This window comes from Trichosurus vulpecula, chromosome 1, assembly GCF_011100635.1.
Source record: "Trichosurus vulpecula isolate mTriVul1 chromosome 1, mTriVul1.pri, whole genome shotgun sequence".
NCBI classification, from domain to species: domain Eukaryota; kingdom Metazoa; phylum Chordata; class Mammalia; order Diprotodontia; family Phalangeridae; genus Trichosurus; species Trichosurus vulpecula.
The window spans coordinates 114,362,874-114,384,392 of NC_050573.1; the positions used below are offsets into that span (position 1 = coordinate 114,362,874).

Sequence of the window (21,519 nt, forward strand, 5' to 3'; positions counted from 1 at the left end):
TCATAATTCAGTTGTTCATTCTTTTTCCTACACAAATGGGATACACCAAATGTTTAAAAAAAATCTAATTTAAGGTTATAATGAATCTCTTCGAGTCTGAAAAGGCAGTTTTTTTCCATAAATGCTAAATACAAAATTGCTGCTATGTCCATGCAACCTTTATGACATAATTCCATTTAGAATACATTAGAAGTTACTACATCAAAGCTTACTTGATGAAAGCCCCAATTCTTTAACACAGCCCCTTAAGAAACTAAGCTTCAAAACACACAGGTCAAGTTAAGTGCTACCTAAAAATTGAACAGACATTTCTATCAGTTACATTCCAGGAAGTTTATTTTCTTGGATTTTAAACCTACCCCATGTGTGGCTCTCATATCCTTAGAAAACACTTGCTCATACTTTCACTTTAGTCTGTGTAAAATATCTTAAGTTTTTCAGGGCTAGATAATTCATTGTAAAGGTATGCTTTCTTGCATTTTTACTATCCATTTCAATGAGAAAACTGGGGTCCAGAGCTAGCACGTGTATCTTTGGCACAGTTGACGCACTGTATGATCGTTACATCTATCAAAAATTTTTTTGTCCAACTTTGTCTTAAAAACATGTGAAAACGTTTTATTCTATGTACAATAATGTACACAAATTTAAATAGGTCACCAAAGAGACCAGCAGTAATTAAAGAGGTATATTTACAGTAGCACATCACAGTAAACGGAAAACCATTCACAGACTCAACATTGATACTGTTTTTGTGCTTGGTTACACACTGAAGTGAAGTATTTTACTCCATTTTTGTTGAACTGAATTTTAAACAAATACCTCAGTGATTAATAAATGCCATTTTAATCAGTCAGTATCATCATTAAGAGATTCTTCAGCTGTTGTGTCTGTGTGCTGAATCACTCCATTTCTTTCATGCTGAACATCATCGTCACAATCGGTACTGTCATCTTCATTTATGTCCCTGTCAGACTCAGCAGCAGCGGCAGCTTCTCTTACAACTTGCTCAGGATTTTCATTGGGTGAGATAAACCCATTGTTGTTAGATGAGTTTGCGTTTTCCTTCACATCTTCAATGTATACTTTTTGATGGCACATTGGACAAGTATCTTGAATATACAGCCATTTCCGAAGGCAAAGTGCATGGAAGTAATGATTACATGGCGTTATACGAGCAGATGTTGTAAACTCATGATAGCAGATTGCACAGACATCATCTATTTCATGTAAGCGGCCCCCTTTTATTTCAGGAAGTGAATTAATTTTCTTAACAGCAGTTCTACGATTGATAAATGTCTTCCAGCCATTCTTTGCTTGTAAGTAGATGTTAAAATATGCATGTAGGCACATCATGCAGGCCCGAATTTTACTTCCTGACTCAAACATCATGGTATAAGCCCCATTTCCAAACATAACCACTCCAAATATAAATTCAATAATATTGCCTGTTGAACGAACGTAGTAGACGTAATCATCAAGCTTTTCCCAGAGGACATTATAGTAGCCATCAATCATGAATAACGTATAAACAGTGAGAGATACAATTACTTTTAAGCAAAGTTCCACACAAAATGCTGTAACTGCAAACAGCCACGTATTTAGTGCATAATGATGCCAAAGAACATAACTGAGCAAAATTGGAAGAATAAAAAGACAAGCAGAGACGAAGAGCACAGGAAAATGTCTACGGAAAGATGACACATGAGAGGCACTGAGAGACATTAATACGGGGTCTGTCATTCCGTGGATGAAATGTAGGACTGCAGTTAATAAAAGGCACATGTTTCTACTTAGGCGAACAAGTCTTTCTTCTGGCCTTAACCCACTTAAACCTGTCTGCAGAGCCAAAATAAAAAATAAAACAGGTGCTACAAAGCCAAGCCTCCTGTCATCATCTTCAGTTGACCCAATGAAGGCTAGTATCCCTAACCCCAAATAATGGGCGATGGATGAAATTACAGCACTCATGCCCAAAACAGTTAGTGTGGAATCACATCCACTAATTATAAGATTACAAATTAGTTCCCAGAAATTATCCCAAGAAATAAGGTAGGAATTTTCTCCAGTGTCATTTGCCATCTTTAAAACGTATATTAACACAGAAGCTTGAGCTGCAATTCTTGTTAGCCAGAAGACTCGCAGTATGTCTGGGAAACGAATCCTTTTCCAGGTATCCTCCATCAATAGCTGTAATCCATAAATACGATACATATGCCTTACCAAAAGATAAACATATCGTGTAGAATAATAAAACCACTTAATTTTCACAGCCAACACAAATGTGGTATTTAATGTCAGAATCAGGGAAGAAGCAAAAACTAAAGTCTCTCTGACATGTAAGGGTAGCTCTGTGATTAGGCCTATTACGGGAACCAAGAAATTCATTATGATCAGCTGTGAATAGATGGACTGAATTTGAAGTAATGTGATATATCCAATTCCAAATGTTAGCTGAAGAACAATGAGTGCCATCCATAGTGAGGGCCCTTTCCGAGGAAGAAATTCAATTCCAAATGCTGATGTGTTGTAGGCACCATAGAAGTCAATGTGCAAAGAGGCGTAATAATTCACCAACACTGAAGTTGCAGCTAGTAGAAAGGCTGAGCTGTACATGTAAAACTTGAAAAGTGATCGCTGTGACAAGATCAGTACAACACTGGATACAAATATACCTAAAAGAAAAAGATGGAGAGAAATTACTGTTTGCTTCCTTACAACGAACAACCTGTCTCAGAATTTTGGGAAGAACTGATGGACCTCAACACGTCAAGTTCTTAAATTACTCTATGATGCATAGACAATTTCAGGCTTATAAACAATGGCTCAACAACTGCCTTCTCTTGAAAGTCTCATCTTAAAGGATCATCAAAGACCCACCTTAAAAGACCCATCAAAAGGGCCAGTAAAACAGATGACCTGTGAACTCAGCACTGTCTGCCCTCATGTACTTTTTGCACTCTTAATAAATGATGCTAGAATAAACGTGTACTTGGTCTTATTTCTCTAGTAGACTACTCTGCTATGTGGTACCTTGTGTTGTAGATGCTCAATAAATGAACATACTGAATAAAAAACAAGGAGTATTTCCATAAAAGTGGGTGAAAGAATTTTAATCTCCACAAAAAGCACTAGAGCTCAAGAATTTTAAATTGCTAGTCTGGGAAAAAATCCATTGCTATTGTTATATTTTGTAAAAACTAAATAGACTGTGTATTTGAATCTAAGTATTTCACTCTAACAACTATCTGTAACTAGAGAATTCATTTTTACTGCCAGAAGCTGTATATTAAGTATCTCTTGGTGCAGAACATCTAGCCTTCTCTTCTAAACCAAGAACAGAGCATTCTCTCTTCTCTCTACATTTTCCTTTTAGAGAGCTCACCACTCCTCAATTCCAGTTATCTCCTCTACTGCAGATAACTAAAATTTGCTATCTCCAGCCACACCTTCCCAACTGCTTGTTGTACTCCTGTACCTAACTGTCCCACCAACATTTCAAATTAAACATGTCTAAAATCTTCCTCTCTCTAAAAACTCATTTTCTGTTGATTTTCCAATTTGTTTATGGTAGTGTGTCCAAATTCTGCCTCAAAAAACTTAAGAGTAACCTATAACTTTTTTTCATTGCCACTCATTCATTCGCTAAGTCTGATCAAGCCTTCCTTTTCGCTATTTAAATCACTTCCTTTCCAATTTTAATGCCATCACTCTAATTTAAAGGCCTCTTTACTTCCTCCTACATCATTGCAACAGCCCTAACAGATCTTCCTCCTTCTAAACATTCCCTGTCTCAAACAGGGTCAAATTCATCTTCTAGCACAACTCTAATATCATTTCCCCTGCTCAAAAAAAAATTCACTAGCTCCCCACTACCAAAGTCCAGATGTCCTGGTTTGGCCTTCAAGGTTCTTTACAATCTAATCCCCAATTTAGCTTTCAGGTCTTACTCTCACTACTCTATCTATATTTCAGCCCTCTTGATCTATCTAAAACACAATGCATCTTAAACTGTCTCTGTGCTTTTGGTTATGAAAACACTTTTTCTGTACATCTCTGCTTATCCTACTTAGCCTTTATGGCCCAATTCATCTTTACCGTGTCTCTCCTGATCACCTCTGACAAAATTAATTTTTGTTCCCTAACAAGGAAGGACTCATTACCTCCTACGGAGCCCATTATACTTTGGGATAGCTCTCACCATTAGGAAGTTTTTCCTTACAAGTTTAAATTCACCTCTTTGCAACTTCTACTCAATGCTCCTTTCTAAATTCTATCTGCAAGAGCCAAACCAAACATGCCTAATCTTTCATGTGACAACCTTTCAGGAACTTCAAAAGACAGTTAAGTGTCCTCTCTGAGCCTTCTTTCTGTTCTCCATACAAAACATCCTGTTGTTTTTTGAAATGACCCTCATACACTTGACAATTCTTGCTTCCTTCAAGTCTCAGCTAAAATGTCACCTTTTACAAGAAGCACCCAGCCCTTAACACTACCCCAAATTTGATCTGAACACAACAGAGAATGCTAAGAGTAGGTAACATGACTACCCTCCCATCACACTGTAATAGGTATAGACACAGCTGCCCTGAAAGTCTCTCCCCATACCTCCCGTACCCTCCCCAATCACCCCCAATATGGAGCAGTCTCTCAGTTCAGCCTAAGATCAGCTTTTATGGCAGTCACTTCATGATGATAACTTATTGAGCTTGCTTCACTACAATTTCCAGCCCTTTTTTCCTTCAAAATACTGACTTGCCATATCTTCTCCCTCTTACTGTATTTGTGAAGTTTATTTTTTGAACCCAAGTTTTACTTTCCATCAAATTTCATCTTACTGGATTCAGCCCAACGCTCTAGCTTATCAAAATCTTTTCAGATTCTGACATCTGGCAATTTAGCCCTCTGAAATTTGTGCCTTTCACCTATTTGATGAGTTACCTAAGTATGTCTTTATCTAAGTCAATGGTAAAAATGATAAAAGGTAAGACCAAGTATTGATTCCTGGAGCACTATACTGAAAACTTGATTCCAAGCTGATTGACTGCTCCCGGGATCTAGCCAATCTCTTGGTAAAGACCATAGCTGTATTCCCACTGTAAATTCAGACATAGGCAATCCTGATTAGGAAAAAAAATCACTATAAATGAGGCTGAGAGAGAAACAGAGAGGCAGTAAAGTAATAATACACATTTATTAAAACACCTACTCTGTGCAAGGAACTATGCTTGATGTTGATGAGGCAAAGGTAAAAAAAAAAAAAGTCCCCAGCCTCAAGAAGCTTATAGGCTATTGGAAAGTGCTTAGAAATTCTTGAATTGCTATACACCATGAGTTGTCACTTTTATATGCTAAACCATCTACTAAAACCATAATTGTTAAACTACTCCAAAGTATCAGAAACATTATCAAGACATTAATGCAATTGTTAAATATAATTAGCTTATATTCTAGACAGTGTCTGGAACATGGGTACTTGCTTTAGGGAAAAATACTTATGTTGACTAAATACAAAAAGGTCAAAGCAGTAGCAAGATCAGTGAATAACTAGTATAACCTGTTTCATAAAAGACTGTCATTTCATTAAAGTGAGTGAACATCTTGGTCACCCCATTTTATCACTAAGCTACTGATAGGCTTTGGAACTTCTGAGTAGAGAAACGTCATGGGGGGGACATGAAGAAGAATCTGCTATCACCACTGCAGCATGTGTGCTTATAAAGCTGAAATATCAGGTACACTGAAAGTGGAGAAAACTTGGAAGTGGGCATGTCTTGAGTCGGTAATCTGATTTCCTTTGAGAGCTTAGTGGCATTTATTATTTGGATTACATTTTTTAAAAAAAGACTGACAATTTGAAAGAAATTAGAAAACTGTGGGGAAAACTGTGCCATCAGTTCGTGGCAATTAGGGGAAAGGGATTAAAATTATGACCAAGAAATAGTGACAAGTATTTGGAAGAGATGTGCCCAATACTTTGTATCTGTTGTGAATATAATATGAAGATGTTAAAAGAATTGCAAAGACTGGAATTAACAAATACAACAGCAAAATAACCGAGATAGAAGAGTGAGTCCCATCTTAAATTCAATATGTCCAGAACCAAACTCATTATCTTTGTAATGCCCCTCCCCCTTCTGAACTTCCCTATTATCATCCTGGGCACCAATATCCTTCCCAGTCACCCAAGCTAACAACACAGGAGTCATCCTAGACTCCTTACTCTCTCTCACCCTCAGGCATATCCAACATGTCCAAGTCCTATCAATTTTATCTCTGTTAATATCTCTGCTATAAATTCTCTTCTCTCTGAAACTGCAACCACCCTGGCACATCACCTCAAGCCTGGACTATTGCAACAGCCCACAGATTTGGTTAGCCTGCCATAAGTCTCTCCCCGCTCTAGTCCCTCCTCCACTTAGTTGTCAAAAAACCCAAGTGACCATGTCACCCCCAATTCAACCAACTCCAGGGGCTCCCCCTCCTGCCTCCAGGATCAAATATTTAAACATCTGCTTGGCATTCACAGCACTTCACCACCTGGCTCCCTCCTTTTTTACATCTTACTTCTTGTCTTTACAATCCAGTGATACTGGCTTCCTCACTATTCATCACAAAATACTCCATATCTCCTAACTCTGGGAATTTTCAATGGTGGTTCATGCCTAGAATATTGTCCCTCAATCTCTCTTCCTCCTGGCTTCCCTTTCTTCAAACCCGAGGTAAAATCCCACCTTCTGCAAGCCTTCTCTGCTATACTGTGCCTTCCCTATATTGATCACCTCCAACTTACTTTATCCAGTACAGGTACTGTTTGTACGTAGCTATTTGCATGCTGTCTTACCCATTAGACTGTGAGCTCCTTGAAAGCAGAGACTGTTTTTTTTTGTTTTCTGCCTTTCTTTGTATCCCCAGTGCTTAGCAGATATGCAAAGTGCCTGGCACATAGTATACCCTTAATAAATGTTTACTAACTGCTAGAGGAATCAAAGTAGAGAAGTAAATAGTCTATGCACGATTATGAATCATTTACAATGTTTATTTTCAATGGATTTGTGATCTCACTAAAGTACACATTCCTATGATCAAGGCAAATTACAACTCACCCATACCTTTTCATATGGTGAATCTTTTTTCCATGTCCTTCCATATATACTCCAGAAAGTCCACCCAAAGTGCCTAAAACCTTCCTCTAGGGCTTTTTTTTTAAACATTTTTTTTTGCAGGGGGGAAGGCAGGACAATTGGGTTTGACTTGCCCAAGGTCACACAGCTAGTAAATGTGTCAAGTGTCTGACGCTGGTTTGAACTCAGGTACTCCTAACTCCAGGGCCAGTGCTGTACTCACTGCGCCACCTAGCTGCCCCTTTTCAAACATTTTGAGAGTAACAGTGCAATGCTTACACTGGTCATCACTTATCCCTTGCTCTCAATACATGACCACAATACCTCCTTTCCCATTCACACATATCCTGAATATCGCCACCCCACAGGGCAGATAGGTCTAACCCTAGAAATAAAACCACTTGCAAAATTTTAAAAATTTAAAAATTTTAAGAATGTAATAGGATATGACGTTGTCTTCATTTTAGGCCAGAACTGCTAAAATGTTAAATATTCACTCTGTAAGCCTTTCTCACCCTAATGTTACTCCATAAACCTCAAATAACTAAGAGAAATTCATAGCCCAAAACAAAAATGTAGGAAAAATGTTTTAATACATGATGGAGAGATGTAGACATATATGGGTTAATTAATTAATGGATTATTGTTGCTAATTGTCTCCCAAAGGAAAGAAACCAAAGCAATGAGAAATCACAAAATCACAAATAGCATTACCAGAAACTAAGCACATCCTAACTGCTCTAACATAACAAGTATAGTATTTTTCTATCAATGGCCTCAAAAGTAAATGCAAAACCAGAGTTAAAAGTTTTACCATCCATTTTTCCTATCTGTTGGTTTATGTTGTGGCAATAAGATTTATTTTCATACAAATAACAAGAAAACTCATATTTACATTTCCTGGCTTAATTTCAAATTAGCTATGTCATTATGACATTGATTATAAATTATGTATTTTGAAGGGCATTTAATATTTCCACAGGAAAGGTTAAGATATTAACATTCTTTATTATGATACAATCTATTATAGTTTCTCAAATAATATACATTCTTTTTTCTGACATTTGGGAGCAAATTGTGAAATTCATGGTTTCAAATCATATTTGTACTAGACATGATAGTAAATGTCCTCAGCTGCCTCTAGTACTGGTTCAATCAACATATCAATGTCAGGGGTAGAGGTGGAAGAAATGGAGAAGTAGAAACTATTAGTAATAAGAGGAAAGAGGATAACCCAAGTCCAGGAAACCTTGATGAAAGAGTTAGAAATACATAAAAAGGACATAGGAACAGGATATCAATGTTTCTGTAAATTTTGGGTTACAAGCAGCATGGGTAAGAATGGGACAAAACAGAAAAAAGTATTAACTAACATGAATACAGATTCCTTACTGTAAGGGCATTTTTTGCTCTATATTTATTGTGCTATTTTCACCTCTTTTTTTAATAATCAAAAGGAATTAAGCAGAAAAATAATTTCCTTGAATACATATTTTCATCCTCTCTTACTCAATAAGGAAGGTAATTAATTGCCACTTCCACCTGTTTACTAGTTATAAGTAAATCTACTCCTTTAAACTAAACCAAATTAAAACCCCCTATTCCAATCAACATCTTAGCATTCCAGGTTCCTGTCCCTTAGTATTTATGGGCATAATGAAGATATACTGCTTAGGACCCAGAATGTTTAACATACATACTGTTTTTATTTTAAAAAAAGAACTTTTTAAAAAGTCTCTTTTTTGGTGAATAAAGGAATTGAATCCAGAAAATTACATAGGAGCAAATTAAGGAGTGATCTGGTGATTGGTTTAGATAGCAAATGTTTCCAATTATTTTAATGAAGTCCAAAGCCAAAAACATTCTTAGAATCAAAATGTTTATGTAAACAGCAAAGCATATGTGTCTTATGTTTGGCAAAAGCCCTTTAAGATTAAAATGTTATGTATTTTAAAATATATAATAAAGTTTGATCTCAACTGAAGTATGCCCTAGTTATCAATGAAAAAATACACCATCACTAGGTTTAAATTCTGCAAAATTCAACTTTTCATGTTTTATTGTTACAAAAAAAACCTAAACATCGAGCTTACACTGGCTATTCTAAATTGTTTCTTTTCTCCCCGCTCCCTTCTCAAAGATGCCCAAACTGCCATTTGGGGGAACAACTTATATGTGAACAGAAATTCTTAAAACATGGCACAAAAGGGGCTTGCTCCAGGATGGTTTGAGGCTTGTCTTCTGGAGTAATTTTTTTTTAACATGGTAGTGTCTACATCTGTGTTCTAGCAAAAAAAAAAAAAAAATTAGTTCTAGCATTTAGTTCTTAAATGATTTCCGATCTCATAAGATTTAGCCCTGGAAAAAGTTCTTAGAAATAATCTCTATCTCCACTTCCCCAACCCTCATTTTGCGAACGAGAGCGGATGCTCCAAAAAGGAAGGTGACTAGTCCAGTGTCACACTGAGAGTGAGTAGCCAAGTCAGGACTCAAAATTCTGCGTTTTTTTTTTCCCCTCCAAAGCCAATGCTCTTTCCACACTGCCTCATAAAAAAATAGTAAACCTTTTTTTTTTGGCAGTGATAAGCAGTCAGGTTAATCCATGAGGTCTTTTGCCTCAACAAAATTAGATCATTTTAAGCACAATATTTCGATTCTCTTTTGCCATATTGTGCAACAACAAAAAAAATGGTGAATTTGTATCAGAAAACCTGGGTTCAAACCCTCACTCTACACTTTGTCATTTCCTCCCAAATGAATGTCCCAGCTCTTAGACTGGTAACACAACGGGATCTTGGCCAAGCCCTTTAAACTCAGTAGTCCTGTCTTCTCAACTAAAATGAGGTGATTGGAGTGGATGACCTGAAGTCTTTACCTGTGTGAATTCCATGATCCTACTAAAGCTAATCCAATATTTCATCTTGGTGCAGAGGTAGTCATAGCCCTGAGAGCAAAGGTCATGAATAGAGCACAGGCTCTGGAAGGTCCTCAACCTTTAAAGACAGTGGGATGAAAGAGTGGAACTAAAGACAGAAAACCAGGGTTCAAATCCAGACTCAGACACCTCCTAGCTGTATGACCCTGGGCAAGTCACTTAACCTGTCTGCTTCAGTTTCCTCATCTGGAAAACAGGGATAACAAGAGCACCTAATTCCAAGGGTGGTTGTAAAAAACAAAATGAGATGGTAGTACTTGTAATGCACTTAAAGCACTACATAAACGCTAGCTATTATTATTAAATTATTTAAAATGTTGGTGGCAGGACTATCAGACCAACGAAGCTATGGGTGCTTTAAGTATTGAAGAATGTAGATATTACTTTTTAACTTGATAAAAAACATTTGGCCCTTAATAATGCTACAACAAAGCAAAACCCAATAGTTACTCTTGCTCACTAAGAATAGCGATGCAACAAATGGGCAGACAATTTACATTCTTGATTTGAAGACCAAGCGCAGTACTTAGTACTGCAGGGCTTGTGTCCTAGTCCCAGTTCTGCTAAGTGATCTCTCAGGGCCTCAGTTTCCTCACCTGTAAAATCGGGGGGGGGAGGGCGCGGGGGGGGGGGGGGAGGCGCTGGACTGTGTGATTTCTAAGACATTCCACAAGTCTAAGAAGAATACAAGATGAAACTCACCAACAGTTTCTGGATGAACACAACCTTAACATACTCTTTTTGGCTGCCCACAAGAAAATTCTCACAGCCCAAGCAGTAACCCTCATAATAAAGTAACACTGACAAGACAGACTTCAGATTAGGTTTAGGCCAAATATGACAATTAAGACAGATTCCAAACCGGTCTATACCAAATCTGACGATTAACAAAGATTTCATTTTAAAGCACAAAGGGTTCTCTTTCCCTCTGTGGCAGAAACGTTTAATATTAAGGGATCGCTCAAAAGCTACTATTAATTAATCCTAATCCCTGATTTTACAAAGGAGGAAACTAAGACCCTAAGAGGCTAAGTGACTCTCCCAAGGTCATGAAGTTAGTGACAGAGCCAAGTCTCTTGCTTAACACGGCAAAGTTCCTCCCCCTGTGTTATGCTACCTCTTTGTACATGCATGCCTGGAGTAACTATTGAGGAACGATTCTCCAAGTGTGGTCTGGGGAGCCCACCCCTCGGACTGGCTGGCCCCCATCGCCTCTGTCAGGATCTCTCTAACAGTTCCCAGGCTGACATTTCCCGGCTCCCATCAGGAATGTCACTAAGCACCACTGACAACGATGGGGGGCTCCTACTGGAAGCACCTGCTGAAAACGTGGAGTTGCCCGTACAGGAGGGGGGGAGGGGGGAAGAGGGAGGATACGAGGGAGCCTAAGCCCCGAATTAGCGCATCCTGCCCAAGGTCAAATCAACAGCACAGCTCCTAAACCTTCTGCCTCTCCCGTGGCCTCGGCCATCAGCCAAGATCCCCGTAGGCGGGGACCACCCCGGCCAAGGCCCTACCTCCGCGCCCCAGCCCCCGGGAGGGAGGTCGAGCGGGGCACTACGCTGACTCATTCGGGGCTCGGGCCTAGCCCCCTCCCCACGTTCAGAGGAGGGGTGCCTTTTTTTCCACCTCCGCCGCCCCCACCCCCGCGCCGAAGGGCAGAACCGCGCGTCCCGAGGCCAAGCTCGGAGTCGGACGGAACGGCCCCCGGTGGGGCCCGGCCGGGCCTCCCGCTTCTTACCCAGGAGCCGGATGAGGATCTGGAACCCGACGCAGAGCCGGCCCTGGCTGGCATCATAGTAAGAGTTGAAGATGGCGTCGATGATGAAAAGGCAGGGAACGCGGAGCGCCACCTCCAGCGCCGTCCAGACCTGCTGCTGGGCCATCCGCACCTGCTGGGGGGCCCCCACGGCCGCCATGAGCCGCCGCCGCCGCCCCGGGCTTACCAGGGGCGGGGGCTGAGCCGGGCTGCGGGCCGGCGGACTGGCGGCGAGGACGGCAGGAGGGAGGGTAGGCGGGAGGGTGGGAGGGAAGGAAGGAGGGAGGGAGGACGGCTCCGCCCGCGCCCGCGCCCGTGCCCGCGCCGCTCCCTCGCCCTCCCTCTCCTGTCTCTGTCACGGCCCGCCCCGCCGCCCGCTCGCTTCTCTCGGGCTGGAGCAGGCGGCGGCGGCGGCGGCGGCGGTTGCAGGGGCGGCTTTCCGCGGGGCCTTCGGGCGTCGGTGTTTCCGGCCGCCTATCGCCAGTTTCCTCCTCCCTCCTCCTCCCCCGCCCGCGGAGCGTCCATCTTGACCTCTCCTCCGCCCCTTTGCCGTAGCTGCTGGTGCCGGCCCCGAGGCGTCGCCGGCGGTCGCGCGAGACCGGGGAGCCGCCTCCGTCTAACGTCATAATCCGGCGCTGGGGGCGCTCCCGCCCAGTCATCGGGAACCTGCGTTAGCAACGGGCTCCTGCCGTTGCCATGGTTACGCCGCCGCCCGGGGGCGGTTGGGGCGGGAGGGTGAGGAGCCGAGCTGGGCCTCGCGGCTGAAAGCCCGAGCTCAATCCAGGATCCCCAATGGGCTACGGCGGCGGCGGTGACCCAGCCCCAGGCCCTCCGTCCGCCTGCCTTCAGGGCCTGCGAGCCGGGGTCTCGCTTTACCCTAACCTCGCTGGCCGATGATGGCCGCCATCAGTTGCTTTAATAACACCCCTCAGACCGAACCGTAAAACGTTCCCTCGGTTGGAACTGAAGATGAAAAGACATTAAGTTTAGGTTTCTTTATAATCCAGCCTTCTCGTTTTACAGATGAGGAAACTGAGGCCCAGGTGGGTCAGGTGCTTGCCCAGGGTCACACAGCTAGAGTCTCCATCCCTGAAGCTTGGAGTCCTAAATCCAGGGCTGTAAGGAACCTCCCAGGCCTCCTACACCTTTTACAGGTGACGAGCTGAGGCCCAGGTCACACAGAGAGATGTGGGGTTCAAACCCTCCGCAAAGAGATCAGAAAAGATCGGGGCGACGCTAGAGAAACTCGCGTCTCAGGCTGCAGAACACACCATGTTAGCGAGAAGGGATCTTCAGCTCTGCAGCCAAGCAAAGAATCTCGAGATGGTGGAAATGCAAGGGAGCCTCCGAGGTTCAAAAGTGAGGAAAAATCGGCCTGGATGGATATGGACGGGTTAGAGTCAGCTTGGAGTGAGCGCTGCGAGGGAGCGCCCCAGGGGCTTGATCTCATTCCCCTGATCAAATTATCAGTTCCTCTCTGTTGCCTATCAAATAAAACCTAAATTCCTTGACTGACATTCAAGGCCTTCTACGATCTGCTTCCAACCTAGCTTTAGAGCTTTAATATTCTTCATGCACTTATTCAACCACACCATTCATTTCATGCTCTTCCCCTGTTTGCCTTTTCTGACACTGTGCATTTGCACATGGCTTTTCTCATCCCTAAAACGAATTGCTTCTAGTAGTTCATGAAAATTCTCATTGGAGGACAAGATTAAGTGCCAGTTCCTCCATGATGATGCTTTCTTTCATTACCAGTATTGGAAGTGATCTCTCCCTTTTGCAATCTATGCACTTAATCAACTTCTCCCCCATACTGTTGAGGTTTTGGAGGTTTAGGGGGTGCTCAGGACCCCAAAATACTGACAAAATACCGGGCGGTCCTGCGGAATGAATTTGACCCAAGCCTTCTTACACCCAAAGAAAAAGTTTATTAAAGATGGGCCATATTGGATAGACTCTTGAGCCTGAGCCATTTTTGATGCTAATGACAGCCTGCCAGATTGAATCTGAGCATCTTCACTGTTGGTGGTTGTGTTTGTTCTTCTAGAAGAGGACCATGACATCAGGGAAATGATGACATGACTTGCATTTGACTTTGATTTGAGTGAGGGAGGGCTGTGCAAGGTCACCAGCTTCACTTTCTCCTCCAGAGCCATCTGAGTCCAGTGGCCTTACCTCTCCCTCCCCCTCCCCCTCTCCTTCCCTCTCCTCATCTTCCTCTCCCTTGCCCTCTCCCCCCCACCACCTCCTTTTCCTTTCCCCAAAGGCAGGTACATTTCGATGGCTGAAGGCCACCTCCTTAACTTTGGGTTTACTGGCTAGATTTTTTTTCCTCAAAAACCAAGCCTTACACCCAGTTCACTCTTGAGCTCATAGATTGGACAATAAGTCCCTGCCCTCCTAGCACAGAGTAAATGTAAATACTAAATAATAAAGGTTTCTCTTTTGGCCAGAAACCCTGAGGGTCTTCTCCTCCCAGTTTGATTTTTTTTTTTAATTTTGATTAAAGGGGCCATCCCTTGATTAACTTCTTAAAGAGGCCTATTCACTGAATGGGAGTAACCTCACTCAAAGTGAGAACCTGAAAAGATCTTAGCATGAAAGGGCCAGGGTCTTCTAATGAGCACCTTCTTAGAGGCAAATTGGATCTTATATACAGAAAGGTAGGAGGGATCTAGAATGGTCAAGTAGTCTGGGGTGATGGGAGGAGGGATCTAGGGAGGGTCTTGATGGGACTGGGGTGATATCAGACTCCAGGAATGGGATGGTGGGAAATAGCTGAAGGCTACCTGGAGATGAGACAATGGAGGGCTAGGGTAACAGAGTTGAGTTTAGATGTTTTGATAGGATCAAGGGTGGCAAATGGTGGGAGGCAATCCAGTCAGGAGGTAACCAGACAATGGAGGTAGCAGACAACAGATTTGGACATGAAAAGCCAGATCAAGTGGGAATATTCAGGGTGGGCTTCATGGGGGTTCCCAGAGCATATACCCCATCAATACCATGGTTATCTATGTACATGGTGCCTACTAGATTATAAGCTTTTTGAGAGTAAAACTATGCCTTTTCATCTATGTATCCCCATGATATGTATTGCACAAAAGAGGTGCTTAATGAATAGTTCAGGACAAAAAACATTAAGCACCTTCTATTTGTCTTCCTATTGCCTCTAGGATAAAACAAACTCCTGTTTTTAAAGCCCTTTAAGACCTGGCCTCAAACTATCTTTCCAGCCTCACTACCTTTACTTTCCCTCATACTCTACAATCCAGACAAACTGGACTTCTCTCTGTTCTTCACATATGACACATGCCTCCTTGCCTTTGCCCTGGTCATCCCCCATGCTTTATTGAATGCACTCATTCTTTATCTCCATCTCATAGACTCAGCTAAAGCACCACCTTCTGAACATGAAGCCTTCCCTGTTCTACCCAACTGCAAGTGCCCATCCTCCTGAACTATTTTGTATTCATTCTCTCTGTTTTTGTTCTTATGTGTCTTTTTTTTTAAGATAACCAATGACATTGAAAGATGATGTCTTGACTCATAGGTGAATTGGATTTCAGTGAGGCAGAGTTGCACAAAGTTATCAGCCTTATTCTATTCCAAAGTCCAGTGGCAGGACAAAAGTCAAAACAACTGGCAATGGCCCAAGATGCAGTGTATTACCTTGTCATGTTTGATGTCTAACCAAGCTCTAAGTGCTCCAGACTGTTCTCATGTGCCCATTTCACTGGGGGAAGGCTCCACATGCTTGGGGTAGACCTAACTTACCAGTGGGTTTGAGGCCTGTTGGTTACCCTCAACCTAGTTTTGCCTGTTTGCTGAGATGGTTTACCAGGGTGTGGCCACTGCTCATGTTATAGCTTCTTGGAGCCATAGGTGAGGGTTGAGCGAGAGGTGGACACCAAAAGTGGATGAGCAACCCTGAAAAGGGCTTGGTAAGCCCTCATGCCAGAGGTGCTATTAAGAGGTAATCTCAAAGGGAAGGTATTCTTTTTATATCTTTATTCTACTTAGACACATATGTACTTGTGCCTCCCCATTAGAATGTAAGTTCCTTCTGTGTAGGGATTTTTGAAGTCTTTGTATTTGTATCCCCAGCACCTAGCACAACGCTTCCTACGTAGTGCCTACCACCTAGAAGGTGCTTAATAAATGTAGTTAGGATATAGCAGTGGGAAGAAAACATTCTTTATAGATTCAAGGATATATGTACAGAAATAATTAATATACAGATAATATATAACTGAAGGAGGTAGCACCTGACTTGGGCCATGAAAGCACAATTCTGAGAGGTAGAGATGAGGGAGTACATTTCAGGCCACACAGATTGAACAGAAGTAGGAAGTAATATAAGGTTCAGGGTACAACTAATGGTCTATGATGGGGTACAGGCCCCAAACAGAGACCTTTTTTTCCTAACCCCAAAAAAGCCCATTTGTCTTTAGGCCCTGGAAGAAACCCCTACCTTGAATTCTCCTTGACTCTTCCCGGCTTGATTCAGTTTTGATCTGAGGCTATAGCCTCGCATTATCATTAGGCCCAAATCTCTACCTAAACCTTCCCAACCTTGATACTATCTATATCCATGCCTTCAGTTACTTCCCAACCTTGATACTATCTATATCCATGCCTTCAGCTACTTCCTACCCTTAATTCCATTCTCTTGATTCTTGAACTCTGACCTCATCTTGCCCTCCTTGGACACCTCGTCAAGACCTTCCCTGAACCCCTCCTCTAGTCACCCCAGATGACCCCTCAATCACTCCCACAATCTTTTCTGTATTTAAATCCCATCCGGCTTCCAAAAGGTGCTCAGATTCTTTAGGCGTCTAGCCTATGGCAGGGCTGCTGGAGGATCTGGCCAGTGTAGCTGGTCCCTAATAAACTTTGTCTTTTTCTTTGTCTAAGAAGGCTTGAGTCGAATTCTTTCAGCAGGACCCGGTACGTCAATATTTTGGGGTGTTGAGCACCTCTCAGCCTTTCACCTCTTCAGTCTAGTTTGACAGAAATTTAAGAATATAAAGGAGTGTGACAAATCTAGAAAGATGGGTTGAGGCAGGATCCTGGAAGGACTTAAACACTAGGCTGAGGAGTTTATATCTTATCCTAAAGGCAGAGTTAGAGATAAATGATAACATTACATAAATGTTTATATCTAGGATAAAAGTTCCACCAACAATGTATTAGTATACCTGTCTTTTCACAACCAACCCAACGCTGGAAATTCACATCTTTTGTCAGCTTAGCCAATTTGCTGCTGAATGTAAGGTAGAATTTCAGGGTTGTTTTGATCTGCATTTTTCTTATTATATGAAGCTTTCATGTGGCTATTACTTCTTCCTTTGAGAACTGTTTGTTCACATTCTTTGACACCTTTGGGAAATGATCTGTGCTTGATGAAGCTCTTTGTGATCACTGTTTCTTTTTCTAGATGCTCATTAACCATCTCTTTAATAAACTGGAATCAAATTCAAGTTTACAACCATACAGAATAGCTTTGAAGATAAAAAGGAGAGAAGAAAAGGGAGAGGGAGGAGGACAAGGTACAGGAAGAGTGGGAAGAAAAGGAGGATATTGTCATGTATAATGCTGTTGTGAAGGAATGATTATATCTTGTCATTGAAAGATTGGCAAGGGCAGGGGAGTGGGTACCAAATCCCCTCCTTACACTGTATTTGATGTATGGTAATTCCATATTCTTTCATTGCTCAGGAAATTAAATAGTAGATATCAAAAAGTTTCAGCCAGAAAAATTTCGAAGAGGAAGTGATTGGATCATGACAATTTTCATATTAAAAATGTGATTCATATAGATTATGCTTTCCCAATATTTTAAAATTAAGGCAGTGTTTCTCACTAAAACAACTTTCTCTTACTTGTAACTGAGTTTGCCTAATAATGACTTTCAAAGAATAAACTTGAATTTTAGCTATTTGACAATTCTACAATAAGTCAAATTAAGTGTATTAAATAAAATTATTTAACAGTTGAAATCTTGGTGTCTGATTGATTTAATTGTACGAAATCTTAAAAGAAATACAAAACAATTATTAAGCATTTTTAAATTGATTTTGTAAAAATATTTTAAATGCCCTCACAAGGAAGTTCAGTTCCTATGTCTTATAAAAGAAGTCCTAACTAATGAAACCTCCCATATGCTGAAATGGAATATGTTGATTTTAATTGGAAAAGTATCATATTTGCAAAAATACATACAAATGAGGAAATACTAAAATATCCAACTTTTCTGTAGTGGATCTTGAAAACCTAGGTAATCAATAAAGAGAGTCTAGGGTGAAGAATCTTTTGAGTGGACATAACGGTTGTGAAAGGCCCAATGCTTACTATGAATTAGCCCCTGGACTCAGCCTCTCAAACAATAGGTCAGATCTACTTCTCCCCTCAGAGTATGAGTAACCCTGAGGTGTGGGAGATTTTCTAATTCAATTGCTTATGAGCCCCCATCCAGTGTGTTCCCCCTAAATTCATTCAACCAGTTGATATTTCCTCAATATCCATTAATTACTTGACACCAATTAGTTTTTGCAATGGACATTTATTGAGAAAGTTTAGTAAGGACAGAAGTAGACAGAGAATACCTATGGGAAAAGGGCTTCTCAATTATTCATGCTGAGAAGCAAGCTCACCAAGCCTCCAGTGGATGGGATGGTAAGAAGGTAACATTAAGCAGGGTGGGACTTTTTTGCTGTTTTCCCTTTTGGAATGATAAGGCAATCAAGTGTCTTTAATAAGTCTTGCCTTTGTTTGTGCGACCTTTTGTCTTTTGTTTTCGAGTGCTTCTCAGCACTGAGGTAATCAAGTACCTTTGGTGAGTCTTGCCTTTCAAATGTAAAGTGGGACCTTGTGTTGTCTTGGAGTGCTTCTCAGCACTAAGGCAATTGGGTGTCTGAGTCTTGTCTCTGTTTGAATCAAGTCATTGATTGGAAACAATGTATATGATGTGGTGCTAGTGATTAAAGATCTTTCCCACATCCCTTTTTGCTAAGTAGGCACTGATCCCTCAGGGCCCTGAACAGGTGTATGAGCTCTGAGGTTGGTCTTTTGCTTTTGGGGGCACACTCATTGGAAGAGTGTTGGTGTGGAGACTGTGGGTAGCCATCACGGAGCCCCCATGGCTTTGAAAAACCCAGATGTTGCTTCTCTCTCTGGTAACTATGCATGTAATTGCTATGGATAGACTGGTTTGTGTTATTTGCTTTGTTTATATAATGTATACTTGTAATTTCTGTTCATATTCTCTCTTAAGTTCAGGGTGCTGGCTTTTCTCCCTGAACTAAATGACTGGTATACGTATGTTTAATTAAAGTAAAATTGTTAACCCTTAAAGTTTCTTTTCTTAGAAAAACAGATCAAAGAATCTGTGCTAGCAGCCCTCCTGTGTGCTGGTGTTGTCGGTCCTACACAGCCACAATAGCGGCAAGTAGCATCGTTGTTACAGATGGACATCAGGCAGAACACATTGCATATGCTCTAAGGATTGAGTCTTCATTAGTCGTTCCCCCATTACACAAACATAATATATCACTTTAAAAAAAGTAACCCCCATGCAGTACTTCCAAACTGAAGAGGATTCTCTCCGAAGATTCTGAAGACTTATTTGGCATTGTGCTGAAGGGCATTTGTAAATGGCCCCTGAATATACTTTTCTAGTCAAGATGAAAGGAAAGGAAACAGCATTTATTAGATACCTACAGGAACTGTGCTAAGTGCTAAGATACAAATAACTCATTTGATCCTCACAACAACCCTGGAAGGTAGGTACTATTATCAACCCCATTTTACAGTTGAGGAAACTGAGGCAGCTGTTAAGTGATTTACCAGTAGGTTAATACTGGTAATAAATCTCTCCACACTTAGCTGGACTGATTCCCAGAAAATAATCTGTTGCCAGACAGTTCTAGAACATGGCGGGGCTTGTGCTGACTGGCACTACTAATCAAAAGAAAGTCTTAACTTGCCCACTAATACTACAAGACAACTCACTGAGGCCCCAGAGCTCTTATTTGTTTGCTTCCTGCCACGCTAGGCTGAAGAATAGCAAAGGGAAATCTAAGAATAGAACATTAATCAGAAATAGTCAATTAAAAAATATTTATTGGACACCTAATTATAGCACCTGGAACTTCTAGTACATATAATTTCAGTATGACCAGTCCTACGGCTATTGGATGAACTTGAGTCAGCTTTGTTTTTGAATTGCTGCAGTCAAAATAAATCATCAGGAATTGTGGGAACATGGCAGAATAAGGCAGGAAATTACCTGGCTCTCCAAAATTCCCGCTCACCCCACACCAAAAACAATGCCTCAAAATGAACTTTAGAGTGGTAGAAATAATTAAAAGTTGGGGTAAAACAGTCATCCAGTCCAGGACAACTCGGGAGGATATTAGGAAAGCTCTGACTTCCTAGGATGGTGGTCTGGCTAGAAGGAAATACAGATAACAGCTGGGCAGATACCACCAACTCAACAAACAGCAAGCTTTGGGGGAAGCTATGTAGGTAGCAGCCTTAGCTTCCAGCACTTTGACCAAACAGATGTGTGGGGGTTGGGTGGCTGAAAGGGGAGGAACTTAAAATGAAGAGAGAGACAGACATTTGGGGGCATAGCCAGTGGAGGAATTTTGCTAGACTATAATGTTTATGATAAGAGTTTTTGTTGTTGTTTTGTTCATCATAGCAGTGTGGGGGACAGATAATAAATGCATGTAAATATAAATTTAAAAATTTATTTTAAAATAACATTAAGAGATAAAAAGTAGGTGACATGGGTGTCTAACATGTTATCTGTGATTCAAATGTAGTCTTCCTGACCTTGGAATGCAGCCTGGCTGAGATTTATTTAACAGCATTGTTTACTTAATTTGCTAACATACTACCTGTCAGACAGTCAGTCAATAAGCATTTATTAAATGCTTACTTTGTACCAGACATTGCGCTAAGTGCTGGCATACAAAGAAAAACAAAAGACAAAGCCTGCCCTTGAAGAGCTCACAATCTAATGGAGGAGACAGCAAGTAAACTAATATATACAAACAAGCTATATACATGATACGTAGAATAATCTAGGGAAGGAACAAAGCTTAAGAATTGGGAAAGGCTTTCCTATAGAAGGTGGGATTTTACCTGGGACTTCAGAAAAGCCAGGAGTCAGGATGAGGAGGGAGAGCATTTCAGGGATGGAGGATGGCCAGAGAAAATGCCTAGAGCCAAGAGATGGAGTGTCTTGTTCAAGCAGCAGTAAGCAGGCTGTTTGCTACCTTTGTGCAATTGTTGCTAGATATCACACATTAGGTTCAATAAAGAATTGTAAGAAAAATTGATATAACCAGCACACATTTGGGTTTCTGGTATATTGCAGAACTGAAAAAAAAATCTTAGATGCTACTAGATACCCACCCAGAGTTGTTTGATCCAACCCAAATTGGTCTCCCTCTTGTTGCTTGGAGCCTATTGCCAACACTGTGGGATCTTTAGTGGTATCTTATATACCACAGGCATGTTGATAATTATATGCATATATTGAGCAAATCCTGTTAAAAAAATTCAGTGCCTTTTATGTATGTATTGTATAAAAGTACATTTGTATTTATTGTATAAAAATTTAACTAAAACTCAGACAACCGTATATTTAAAAACTTAAATCAGAGGTTCTTATCATTTTTTGTGTACTA

General features: G+C 41.1%; 1 protein-coding gene across 1 annotated transcript; it reads right to left on the reverse strand.

The window, feature by feature from the left end:
• Positions 1–591: 591 nt before the first annotated feature.
• RNF139 (ring finger protein 139) lies at positions 592–12,395 on the reverse strand. The gene is made up of 2 exons (XM_036742175.1): positions 11,801–12,395; positions 592–2,675 (listed from the first exon to the last, which is right to left on the reverse strand). The coding sequence occupies exons 1-2, from the start codon at positions 11,976–11,978 to the stop codon at positions 850–852; spliced, it is 2,004 nt and encodes a 667-aa protein (XP_036598070.1). The 5' UTR covers positions 11,979–12,395; the 3' UTR covers positions 592–849.
• Positions 12,396–21,519: the final 9,124 nt, after the last annotated feature.

Coding starts and splice junctions, on each gene's coding strand:
- RNF139 (XM_036742175.1), bottom strand. CDS start 11,978: ATGGCGGCCGTGGGGGCCCCCCAGCAGGTGCGGATGGCCCAGCAGCAG. Junction 2,676..11,800: donor GATCCTCATCCGGCTCCTGG/GTAAGAAGCGGG, acceptor TTTTTCTTTTAG/GTATATTTGTATCCAGTGTT.